This window comes from Haematobia irritans, chromosome 3 (assembly GCF_050003625.1).
Source record: "Haematobia irritans isolate KBUSLIRL chromosome 3, ASM5000362v1, whole genome shotgun sequence".
NCBI classification, from domain to species: domain Eukaryota; kingdom Metazoa; phylum Arthropoda; class Insecta; order Diptera; family Muscidae; genus Haematobia; species Haematobia irritans.
Genome location: NC_134399.1, coordinates 57,498,539 through 57,512,611, shown reverse-complemented (window position 1 = coordinate 57,512,611; position 14,073 = coordinate 57,498,539). Strand labels below are relative to the sequence as shown.

General features: G+C 33.8%; 1 protein-coding gene across 3 annotated transcripts in view; it reads right to left on the bottom strand.

Annotated features, from left to right (window-relative positions):
* Window positions 1-9,116, bottom strand: part of LOC142228443 (uncharacterized) — a 61,973-nt gene extending 52,857 nt beyond the window's left edge. The window contains exons 1-2 of one of the 3 annotated variants that reach the window (XM_075298871.1): window positions 8,657-9,116; window positions 7,070-7,429 (exon numbers count right to left, since the gene is read on the bottom strand). In XM_075298871.1, coding sequence (XP_075154986.1) covers window positions 7,070-7,246 — 177 coding nt within the window. In that variant the 5' untranslated portion in view covers window positions 7,247-7,429; window positions 8,657-9,116. The remainder of the gene's footprint in view (window positions 1-7,069; window positions 7,430-8,656) is intronic. The other 2 variants (XM_075298872.1, XM_075298873.1) reach the window with 2 other exon arrangements.
* Between the last annotated feature and the right edge of the window lie 4,957 nt (window positions 9,117-14,073).

The following is a 14,073-nucleotide window of genomic DNA, read 5'->3' as shown; positions in this document are numbered from 1 at the left end:
AATCACAAAATTAATAGTATCAATTAATTTTTTAATAGACTTCAGTGATTGATACTATCATTTCTGTGATTGAAGACATTTCAAACAAAAAGTAATTGAATAAATTAATTTCGCGATTGAATCCAAAAATTATTTTTGTGTTTTCTTCATATTAGGACAATAGTTTTTTTTATCATTCATTAACCAATATAATCTCTAGGCGAAAATGATCGCTGCGAATTGTTCTACGCTCTCTTCAAAAAATGTACAAAATTTCACTCTTTAAAATGAGATATATATGTGGTCCCCAGCAGATAGTTCTTGTGGACTTATACCGATTTAAATTAAAAATGAAAAAAAAAACACAGAAAAACAAAATACAATATTATGTGCGTTCAAATGTCCGTATGTCAGTGAGTTTCCTCCGACCATCTGTCACCATCACCATAAATAAGTAATCATTGTCGTACCAAACATATTTGACGACGTTAAATACACAAACCTAACAACAACAACAAAACTTTAATTGAATGAAAAATACAAATTAAAAAAAAAAGCTCAACTCAAATGAACTGAAATACAAATTTGGTTTGCTTTTATTTGAGCTTGAGTAAGAAACAAGAGGAATTGCCGAGAGAGGTGAGAGAGGGCCCCTATTGAATATGGGAAGTAAGTTGGGTATAGACGATTTTCATTGTACACAGCTCCCCCCGCCCCACAACATGTCATTGTTGAATTGCATAAAACTCTCAAAAGACACAAACATTAAGAAATAAAACCAACAAGAGAGCACATACACAACAAGTTGTATACAAAAGTTGAAATTTAATTTAATAAAAATTATTGTTATTTAGTAAGTATGGTATATGGGAAATAATATGGGCGTGAGTGTGTGTGTGTGCGGGTATGTGTATGCGACAAGTTTCTTTTTATTCGTCGAAATTAATGTTTTCATATTTGTATGTTTCGCTCTGCCTTCCCCATCCCTCCCACTGAGACGAGACCCCATTGCCATTGACGCGGCCAACAATGTCTTCGTTGGTGCCTTTATTTATTTGGTTTAATTGAAAATCTCAACAATTTGATATGAAATTTAATAAATTTGCAAATATGTATTCGCACGAAAGCAACAACAAAAATAACAAGTACATACGGCCGCAAGTTCGGCCAGGCCGAATCTTATGTACCCACCACCATGGATTGCGTAGAAACTTCTACGAAAGACTGTGATTTAGTCCATACATGGTATATATTAGACAAAAAAGTTATGTATAGTTAAGTCTACAAATAATTACGAATCGATATGGACTTTTTGTACTTAGAGAGCCAGAATTGAAATATGGGGGTCGCTTATATGGGGGCTATATACAATTATGAACTTGATATGGACCAACTTTTGTGTGATTGGGGATCGATTTATCTGAGGGCCATATATAAGTATAGACCGATATGGATCTAGTTAGGCATGGTTGTTAACGACCATATACTAGCACAATGTACCAAATTTCAACTCACTCACTATGTACGATTGTGGACTGATATGGACCACTTTTGGCATGGTTGTTAAATATCATATACTACCACCACGTACCAAATTTCAAGCAGATCGGATGAATTTTGCTTCTCCAAAAGGCACCGGAGGTCAAATCTGGGGATCGGTTTATATGGGAGCTATATATAATTATGGACTGATAGGAACCAATTCCTGCATGGTTGTTGAATACCATATACTAACATCACGTACCAAATTTCAACCGAATGGCAAGAATTTTGCTCTTCCAAGGGCTTTGGAGGTCAAATCTGGTGATCGGTTTATATGGGGGCTATATATAATTATGAACCGATGTGGACCAATTTTTGCATGGTTGTTATAGACCATATACTAACATCACGTACAAAATTTCAGCCGGATCGGATGAAATTTGCTTCTCTTAGCGGCCTCGCAAGCCAAATCGGGGGATCGGTTTATATGGGGGCTATATATAATTATGGACCGATGTGGACCAATTTTTGCATGGTTGTTAGAGGCCATATACTAACACCATGTACCAAATTTCAGCCGGATCGGACGAAATTTGCTTCTCTTAGAGGCCTCGCAAGCCAAATCGGGGGATCGGTTTATATGGGGGCTATATATAATTATGGACCGATATGGACCAATTTTTGCATGGTTGTTAGAGACCATATACTGACACCATGTACCAAATTTCAGCCCGATCGGATGAAATTTGCTTCTCTTAGGGGCCTCGCAAGCCAAATCGGGGGATCGGTTTATATGGGGGCTATATATAATTATGGACCGATGTGGACCAATTTTTGCATGGTTGTTAGAGACCATATACTAACACCATGTACCAAATTTCAGCCGGATCGGATGAAATTTGCTTCTCTTAGAGGCCTCGCAAGCCAAATTTTGGGGTCCGTTTATATGGGGGCTATACGTAAAAGTGGACCGATATGGCCCATTTGCAATACCATCCGACCTACATCAATAACAACTACTTGTGCCAAGTTTCAAGTCGATAGCTTGTTTCGTTCGGAAGTTAGCGTGATTTCAACAGACGGACGGACGGACGGACGGACGGACGGACGGACGGACATGCTCAGATCGACTCAGAATTTCACCACGACCCAGAATATATATACTTTATGGGGTCTTAGAGCAATATTTCGATGTGTTACAAACGGAATGACAAAGTTAATATACCCCCCATCCTATGGTGGTGGGTATAAAAATGGATATACACGCACACACATACGTAAACACATCATATATGTATATATGTGCGCATGTGAATATATTAATCAGCAGTCACAATACTAGCAATAATAACAATAAAAATTATAACAACAACCACAATGAAATAAGCAAATTTGTTTATTTCATATGCTTGAAAATGAACAATTAATAATAATGGCTCTTCGTATTCGTAAAAATTTTGATTTGCCAAATAAACAGTTTGCTCTACAACAAAAACAACAACACACTACTCTTAATTTGGTCAACATAGGTACTAGCTATCGATTCAATCATGATTCGAAATTTGGAAATAAAAGAACATCAATGAACTAGGAAGACATATCGATGCCCTCATTCCAGAGTGCGCTAAGTCGACTTAGCATGTTTTGATGGAGTTCGCTGTTTTTTATACGGATGGATGTGAATTGCATCCTGTCAAAAGTTCGAATTTATTGGACATTTCTATCAAAAGTTATGGTTAATATTGTACTTAGCCTTTGACTAAAGTTTTAAAAAATGTCCAACCCAAAAAGGGCAAAAAGGTTTGTTCGGTCTAAAGTGGTCTAAGTCATTTTTAGCTATGTTCCATCATCACTATTTTGAGTTCGTACATACTAAAAAAAAATTATAAAAAATATGATTTTAAGACCGAAAATAAGGGAATTTCTATCTTATACGTGTTTTGAGAAATTTCGAAAAACAAAACTTGTTTCTTGTTTCCTGTAAAATTCACTTTTTAGACTTAGCGCACTTTGGAATGTAGACATCGATATGGAATACTTAAAATGGGAATGCCTGATAGTAGTTCGAGTGTTTTATTGTGTTGGTAAGCTACGATATATATACACATAAGTGATCAGCCAAAGGATAGTGAAATTACGAAACCTTCAAATGATTCACAATTTGGGGCCGTTTAGTTGCGAGGATTTAATTGGCGAGGTGCCAAAGAATCAGTTAAATAAAACCACAATTCTCCACATACATTCTTCGAAATTAACCAAAGATTGAGTCGAAGTTTATTGGGAACCACTGTGTTATAATGGTTAGCACGCCCGCCTTGCATACAAAGGGTCATGGAATCAATTCCAGTTTGGACTAAGTATTAAAAAGTTTTTCAGCTTTTTTTAAAGAAATTTTCCCAATGAAATTTTCTTTTTTCCAAATATTTCTCAAAAATTTTATGAACTAAACATTCCGTACACTTCTCAAAAATAGTACGACTGAACTACGGCATGTTATGTTAATGATTTGGCGCTTATGATTTGTATACCGTGCATCACTCTGTGGAACAGGGTATTTTAGGTTATTGCAAATGTTTGCTACACCCAGAAGGAGACGAGATAGATACATGGTGTCTTTGGCAAAATACTCAGTGCCGGCACTTAAGTCGAACTAGCCGTGTCCGTCTATCTGTGAACACATTTTTATAATCAAAGTCTAGGTTGCAGTTTTAGTCCAATTGACTTCAAATTTGGCACATGTATGTGTTTTGTATATATTTGAAATCGAATCAGATTTAGATATAGCCATATATACATATCGCCCGATGAAACATTCATTCTAGCTATGCATGCCAAATTTGTCCATTTACCAAATAGACTTGATGTTTTACACAGAGAACAGATTGAACATTCTACTTAAGTGTGCAGAATTGGGTCAAAATCGATTCAGATTTAAATATACCCACCATATATGTGTTCGTGCGACTTTCCATAGAATCGGCTAAGATTTAGATATGGCTCGGACTGTAAATATCGTTTTTGCCAAATATTGTGCCAAAACTCACCCAAAAAAAGTGAACCCAACAGAAAGAAAATGTAGGTTTATTTAAGAAAAGTTTAACTAAAATAGTTTTTTAATAGCAACATGTTACAAATAACTTATCAAATTGAAGAAAAGTTATTAATAATAAATTTTTCTGTTGTTTAAGAAAATTCCTTATGTTGAAGGAAAAATTGGATTTCAAAACTGTTAAAATATCTTTAGAGGTACACGAAGTTCAAGACAGGTACACTTTTATTAAAATTTACTCATTTTAGGAAAATGTTTAGTAAAATTTTTATTTTTTAGTAAAATTTTGTACTATATTTGTATACAACTTTTTTATTTTTAGTTCACGTCATTAAAGTAAACAAAAATTATTCAAATGAGGAACATTGTTCACATTGGACAAAATTTAACTAAAGCACTTAATTGTCATGAATTAAAATAAAGTTTGTTTCAAAAGCAAACTGTTATTTTTGGACAGCGAACATGTAACATGTTTCTCGCAATCCTGTTATTTTCTCGATTTCTTTTTCTCTGTTCACCATTCAAAAATAACTTGTTGCTCTTTAAACATGTTTGGGGTGATCGTATTCCTTCTCTGCGTGTATGCCTCTAATGAGATGTATACACGATGCATGCTCTTTTGCGAAACTATTCCCATATTTTTTACTAACATTGGTCCGTATTATGCGATTTAAATTTTAAGTCTAGTGATTTTGTTGAACACAGAAAAAAATGTCTTCAATCACGAAATTAATTGATTAATTGATTTTATTGAATTTTTTCAATCACGGAGATGATATTACCAATCGCCAACGTCAATTAAAAAATTAATTGACGAATAAAACTTTAATTGGTGCTGTTAATTGTTTTTTTTTTATTATTAAGTCTATAGATTAAATAATCCTTACAGACTAATTCTATAAATACATATTTACAAATAACATTATGCATTTAAAAATAGTATTATTTTACGCTTAAGCGTGGTATGATCTTCAGATAGGTCCAGTAAGAAGAAATACTTATTGAATTGGGAGAACAGACGAAGTATTGGGTTATTATTCTCATAATTTGACCTAGAACATGGGATTTTGAACAGCTGGTAGTTTCGTGGCGACACAATCCGTTCGTCCGTGAAAAACATTAGACAAGAAGCTAATATTTAGCATTGTACGGCGACTCTTTAAAGTTGGGAGTTTGATTATATTCAGCCTGTATTCATAACTGGGAAGGTTACTAGAATTCCAGCCATATCTGCGAAGACAGAACAAAAGAAATTGTTTCTGAACCGATTCTATTGAATTGGAGTGTATCGCATAAACAGGATCCCAAATTACAGATGCATATTCAAGTATACAGCGCACAAACGAAATACAGTTTTGTTACAACCGGATCAGAGAACTCCTTGCTCCACCTTTTGATGAAGCCAAGAGTTCCATATGCTTTGTTAATGGTTAAGGAGATATGTCGTCGAAAATCCAATCGTGGGTCCAATGTGACTCCAAGGTCTAGTATAGAATTAACAGATTCAAGTTCACGATCGTTCAAGACATAGCATGAGTGCAACAGTTTTATTCAGCTCCATCAGATTCACCTTGCACCACTGAAATAATCTGTCTAGATCTTCTTGTAAAATAGTTTGACCAGTATGATCGTTAAAAGAATGAAAAATTTTAACATCATCTGCGTACATTAAAACGTTGCACCGAAATATTGATTCTGGTAAATCATTTATAAGCCATTTTAAAAACATATTCTTGTGATTGATTTTTGTTTCAATTAAAATATTTGTGGAACCAATTACATTCTTAATTGAAGATTTTTTTTTTTAGAATTCAATTAAACTTTTAATTGAAAAAGTTTTGGTTATAATTTTTTGTGTGAAGTTTAAAAATAAAGCTTTATATGGTAGTTTCCAAATAAAGCTTTATATGCCCAAAATAAGGCCAAACATCGGCGCGCATAAAATTTGTGGACAGTGTATCGATCTGAGAGTATATTTGTGACGTAATTTGCTCTATTCCATCGGGAGTTCATTGGACTCAATGAATCAAGTGCTATTATACTTCGCAAAGAAAAGTTGTGATTCATTATGTCAACTTTGAAAACAAAAACTTATGTATGGAAAATACATACCCAAATCGAATTTTCCTTACATAGGTACATAAACATATTGCATATGTAATATATTAAACGAATTTAATTAAAACCAAAAAAAAAAATAGACAAGAAAATAACTATAATACATAATATGTGCATGGCTTGTCGGAAGAAAACCACATTCCGAATGATTCAAAATAAAGCTCAAACAGGAAACGTATTTAATTTTATTATTATTTTTAATTAATTATAGATACGATTTTCGATCATGGAAAAGAAATGATATTGTAAATACATACGTGTACTTCAAACAGAAGTGTATGTATATCAATCAATAGCAGTGAATTAAGTAAAATGTAAATAGCTTACAACAGAAGTATACACACATACATACTCGTATATACTTAATATAAAGAAAATAATAATCGACCGCAATGCCGGAGACAACGATATTAGCATATTAAATTACGCACTCACACATACCTGAACATTGGCCAATGTTGTAATTTTTCGCCATAATGAATCTTCGCCAAATATCGAAATCATTTGTGTGTTGCAATTAATATTCGATGAGATGCAAATGCGGCATAGTTGTTGTAAATTTGATGTAGACTCTGCCACTGCTGTTGTTGTAGTCGTATTTGTTGTTGTTGTATCCATATTGATGACATTTAAATGACTGTTATTGTTTGATTACACCACACAAAACTCATACATACAGTAAATGCGAGAACAATTTAATCTCTCTCGCTCTCTCTTTCTCCTTATATTCTCGCAAACACTGTCAACACAAATTCACAGTGAATAAGTGCGATGTGTTGTTACACTTGTCAATTTTAGACTCTAATGAGGAGAAAAGAAAATCTTTTAGCCAATATTCTTTTACTTTGCTTATTCCACTCCCATTTACTACTTATTAATTTTCTATTATACGAGACACTAATACATGCATGTACAAAATTTAAACATACATATACACTCTTCAATTTAATTCATTATTCAAATGGGGGAGGTTTTGTTGGAACGTAACCGTTATCTTTGTTGTATGCTTATTATTCTCGGTTAGAACTGATTACTGTCGTAACGTACAACATCCGACAAGTGGTAAATATGGAAAGCGTAACCCAAGAATTAAGTCATGAAACGCTAGCAATATATTTTTCTTTTACATCGCTCACTTTGATTTGTGGCGAAAAGTTCTTAAATCATCAAATCTGTATGCACAACATAATAATGAGAAGCACCGAATTTGTAGATGAGCGACAGACCGAACGAACGAACCGATTCAATGGCAAAACAAATAAATATTTCCTCACACGCGATTGATTCTTTGTTCGTGCTATAGTATTACGTTTTGATTTTCAAGTTTAAGCCTTCAAACTGTTGTTACAAGAGCATGTGGGGGATAACAGCAGCCTGCATGGGGTTTGTAACAAGTTGGATGGAGCTCGACACTTTAACATGTGAACGAACTTGGTAATAACACAACGTGAACCAACAGAAAACAACAAGTGTCTGCCTATGCATCTCTTCTATAGGAATGAGTGAGTGCCCCAACGTGTGTGATGGGGTTTACGACCGAACCATAGTATCGAACTAGGAGTGTCAAACAGTAAACACAACGCCAAAAAACAAACATATCAGTCCAATAGAACGATTTTTTATGCCAAAGGCGAAAGGGTGAGCAACTGCTACTCGTTCTTCTACAGCTGCCAATGTTATTGGTTTGGTATGAAAGAATGGTTCGCAAAATAGCTCATCCAGCAAGCAGAGGGCAATACAGCCAAATAATTATCACACACAAGAATAATGCACGACAATGATGGAGAATTATCTTTCTTACATTTCTGGATGGCTAATACATGCGAGTCTTTCGTTTTTATTTTTTCCTACATCGGTCATGTCGTGTATTTTCACGGTAGTGGCGGTTGGTGGTGGTAATTTGTCGTAATTCTTTCTCATTTAATATTATTTTGAATTTTCTTATTTGCGATTATCATCAGAAAGAAGCACATAACAAGCGACAATACATAGATATATATTTTTGTTGTTTTATTAATCGATAAATACTTCAATGAGAAAATTGTTTATTGTACAACAGCAATTAAATCAACTATGAGGAGGAAATTAAAAACACACACACACACACACGCACGTACAAATATCCAAAATTGTATCACAAAATATCCGCCGGAATGCATGAGACGGCCGACGTCATTAAAACCAACGACAACCGACGACTCTGATCCAATATTGAAAACTAACTGCGGCTGAAATGTTGAGTGCTTGTGCCACTCGTCATGACTGTGGTGCACCGTCGTCGACGTCGCTGCTACTCTGCTAACTATGGTGGTGTACGATGACAGCTCTGCTACAACAATAATAATAATAATAACAATAAGTAGTAAGTGGGGAATTGGTATCTAAAATGAAAATAACAAGTAAAAGAAGAAGAAGTGTATAAGGAACATTTCTGTTGTACATTAATAAAAGGCAAACAAACGCTCACACGCACACAACCACACACACACACGAACAAAATATCCACAATACTTGTACACTCACTTAGGCAAACAGACCCATAAGAAATATAATAAAAAACAAACAAAACAGCTGGAATTTTTATGAAACTACAATTACACATTCATATTTACGAAAAACGTACAAAAACAAAAATTATTGTAAATAAAAATCAAAAACTAGCAAACGAGTATCTTCTATCTTTTTATGCACTCTCACACATCTACACACGGACCCTCAGAACAAAACTAGAAAAATTGGTCTAGATATATAATATAAACTGGTATAGAATATTAGTAATCTAAAAATGAGTTTATATTACACTGATATCCTTATTAATGCACTAGAAGAAGAAGTGAGTTTATTGAGATATACATATTGTATTTGGACACGATCTTCGCAATCATTTAATGTTTATTTAGATCATTTATAACATTTTCATTTCAAATGAATTCTTTTACTATTTAACTGAAGAATATATTCACGATTTTTTTGTTTTTATGCCCACCACCATAGAATGGTTACGGGGGTATAATAAGTTTGTCATTCCGTTTGTAACACATCGAAATATCAGGCAGGTCAAGTTCGAAGATGGGCTATATCGGTCCATCTCCCGATTTTACTTCTTGGGCTTCTAGAATCCGTAGTTTTTACCCAATTTGCCCGAAATTGGAAATCTAGAGGTATTCTAGGAAAATAAAGAGATGTGCCGAAAATGGTGATTATCGGTCCGTGTTTTGATATAGCCCCCATATAGACCGATCTTCCGATTTTACTTCTAAAATCTGTAGTTTTTACCCAATTTGCCCGAAATTGGAAATCTAGAGGTATACTAGGACCATAAAGGGGTGTGTCGAATATATTGAGTATCGGTACAGTTTTTTATATAGCCCCCTTAGAAACCGGTCCTCCGATTTGGGGTCTAGATTCTAGAACTATAATTAAATGTGCTGAATACTGTGTGTATCCTTCCATGTTTTGGTATAGCTCCCATTACACCGAACTCCCGATTTTACTTCTTACTTTTACAATCCGTAGTTTTCATAGTAGTTTTTACTTCTAGAATCCGTAGTTTTCATCCGATTTGCCACAAATTGAAAATATACTGGCATTTTAGACCCATAACAAAGTGTATATGATTTAGTTTTATCCGTCTATTTGGTAAGGCCTCCATATAGACCGATTTCACTTATTGAGGGTATAGAAGGCGCACTGATCATGAAAATTGCTTGAAACTGAATGCAAAATTTCCAGATTTTACTTCCCGTAGTCATTTAAATAATTGGGATGAAAATCCACAGATTGTAGATTTCAAATCAAGGCGTTGTTTCCTCATTTTCTTGCACACTCACAAGAGATGTTTATGATTCCTCTAAAACTCAAACAAAAAATGGTTCTTATAAATTCAGAATCTGATCTAGTCTTCATAGGTAAAATCTTTACATTTATCTGTGGGAAGCGTACTGGTTGAACTGATCTGCTTGGGAAAATATCTGTCATCAAACCCCCCTGAAATTTTCAAAGGAAACTATTATATTTGATTCATGGTGGTGGGTATTTAAGATTCGGCACGGCCGAACTTACTACTGTTTTTTAATAAAACCACCATCATTAAAAGAATTCATTTGTGCATGCATTCACACAAAAAAATTCTGATTCAATCACGAAAATGATAGTATCAATCACAGATTTAATTGGATATAGAAAAAATTCTTGATTAATTGATTTCATTAGCAAATTTCAATTAATTTTTTAATTGATTCAATTAAATGTTTAATTGATGTTGATTGCAAAACTCAATTAATTTTTTAATTAAAAAAAATAACTATTTTCAATTACTTTCTGAATTGACTTAGAGTTTTTATATTGATTAACAATTGATTGTTTAAAATGCATTTTTAATTAAAAATGAACAAAAATGTTCACTTTTTAACTGACTTAATCTTCCGAATTTGATTAAAAAGTTAATTGTATCAATTAATTTTCTAATTAAAAATTTTAAAAATTTCAATCATTGACTTAATTAAATTACTGTGACTATCTTGGTTAAAAAGTTAATTGTATCAATTAATTTATTAATTGAAAAAATTTTCAACTTCAATGAACTTTTTAATTGGAAATATTTTGGTGATATTTTTTTCTGTGTTTGTTATCTTGCGTATTATAAAACTTTTAGGATATACACAGTTTCAATAAAGGTGAGCAGCAAGTACATGAATAGAAGGGCGGCTCAGGAAACAATTCATAGTCCAACATGGTAAAAATTGTGGTCTAGGCAAGAATTTCTGTAGTCTCATTTTCACGCCAATCAAAATTACTCAGCTCTTACCATAACCTTTGTGGAAAATTTCCTTCAACTAAAAAAGAAAATTTGCCATAAATATTGTCTATTAACATATTAAAGAAAAAAGAAGAAAATTAGTTTTAATATTCAAATCCATAGCATTCTTGATGATTGAAATTGTGAGTCAATATTATATCTACAAGCAAAATTTTAATATTAAATATTGTAATTGTGAAATAAATTTTGAATACTCTTCTTAAAAGATGATGCATTGTATATCGGGTGGTAGAGTGTTCCAGAGACGTATCGTGCCAATAAAGAACTGCCATTCGGACACAAGACTTGTCCTTCTAAAGGGTATTATATTCCTATCAGATCTGGTAAACCGAATTCTATCATAGAGATAGCTTGGTTTTCGTCTGTAAATCAATTTATGCAGAAATACTAACGATTAAGCAGGGTATTAAAACTAAAGCCAAAGAGGGAGTATGTAACATGCGAAATATGATCGGTCCTGCGTAACCCACACTGAAAAAAATATTGACCTAATATGGAAAATTATGCAACTTAAATTTTAGGACTCGAAATTTACGCAATGCTAAGGACAAAATTCTTTAAAATAAAGACATTTTAATTAAAAGAAAGTTTATAATCCTTGTTTCAAAATTTTTTTTCATTAAATTTAGGACACAAATCTTGAAATTTTGCGTCCCTCTATTGAAGTGGTAGATCTCTGAAGTATGGCAAATGTTCCTTAAAATAAAGAAGAACATTTTTAATTTAAAGAAATCGTCTTTAACTCAACTGACATATTTAGTTTTTAAATTTAATATAAAAATGCTTCAAATATAGGCTAAGACTTATTTTAAGAATTTGCATCTTTGGTTTCGTTTTTTTAGCATTAAGAAAACAGTTTTTACTTTGAAGTACTTGGCATAATTTGGATTTTGAAACTGGATTTTGTTTGTACATGAATACCTTTATTAATATAATGCCAACAGAGAATAAAAATTCGATGAATGAGATCTGCATCCAATTTGAATTTTATCGATCCTAGATTTAAAGCCAGGGAGGTCCCTAAAAAATGTCTTTATTTTAAAGAAGCCGCATCTTTGGCTCGGAATCAATACCAAAATCCTTAAAGGAAGGTCAAAATCTTTGGATCCAAGTAAACTTTTTTTGAGTACATACACATAACGAACTATACTATTGAATGCCACGTTAATTCTATTTTTGCTCACGGCGTTACAATTCGCGAAGAGTTCAGATCCGTAAATTAAACCCGGTATCAAAAGACTTTTCGCCAGGAGAAGTCGAATATTGACTGGTGTGTAGGAATGAGTAACACATAAAGAACGTAATTTAGCATGTCTGTCCAACGACCGTGTTTACATGACTCGACCAACTCAAAGTGCTGTTGAATACAACTCCTAAATTCTTAGCACTAGTGACTACATCGATTCTCTGACCATCTATCATAATATCATCATTCGACAAAGAGAACCTTCTATTCTTGTGTATAATCAAACATTTAGACTTTAGTGAATTTAGTAGCAGACCATTGGCCCTTGCCCATCGAAACAACCGCTTCAGGTCGTGGTTAAGTTTCCCCAAACACTCACTAGCATCACCTACCGGACTACTTAAAAAGATTTGTAAGCTCTCAAAAAAGTGAGCTCTGTATTTCACTAAAACCAATTTAACTTTATTTTAGTTCATGGAAAAATTAATTGATACTATTAATTTGTGTGATTGATTTTTATTTCAATTAAAAAATTTGTTGAATCAATTAAATTTTTAATTGAATATTTTTTGAAACTCAATTAAGGTTTCAATGGGAAAAATTTTCGTGAAATTTTTTTCTGTGTATGATAAGCGTTTCATCGATTGTTTCTAACCTTTCTTGTGTCAAAGTGCTTGTTATACCCTCCATCATAGGATGGGGGTATATTAACTTTGTCATTCCGTTTGTAACACATCGAAATATTGCTCTAAGACCCCATAAAGTATATATATTCTGGGTCGTGGTGAAATTCTGAGTCGATCTAAGCATGTCCGTCCGTCCGTCCGTCCGTCCGTCCGTCCGTCCGTCCGTCTGTTGAAATCACGCTAACTTCCGAACGAAACAAGCTATCGACTTGAAACTTGGCACAAGTAGTTGTTATCGATGTAGGTCGGATGGTATTGAAAATGGGCCATATCGGTCCACTTTTACGTATAGCCCCCATATAAAGGGACCCTCAGATTTGGCTTGTGGAGCCTCTAAAAGAAGCATATTTCATCCGATCCGGCTGAAATTTGGTATATGGTGTTGGTATATGGTCTCTAACAACCATGCAAAAATTGGTCCACATCGGTCCATAATTATATATAGCCCCCATATAAACCGATCCCCAGATTTGGCTTGTGGAGCCTCTAACAGAAGCATATTTCATCCGATCCGGCTGAAATTTGGTATATGGTGTTGGTATATGGTCTCTAACAACCATGCAAAAATTGGTTCACATCGGTCCATAATTATATATAGCCCCCATATAAACCGATCCCCAGATTTGTCTTGCGGAGCCTAAAAGAGGAGCATATTTCATCCGATCCGGCTGAAATTTGGTATATGGTGTTGGTATATGGTCTCTAACAACCATGCAAAAATTGGTCCACATCGGTCCATAATTATATATAGCCC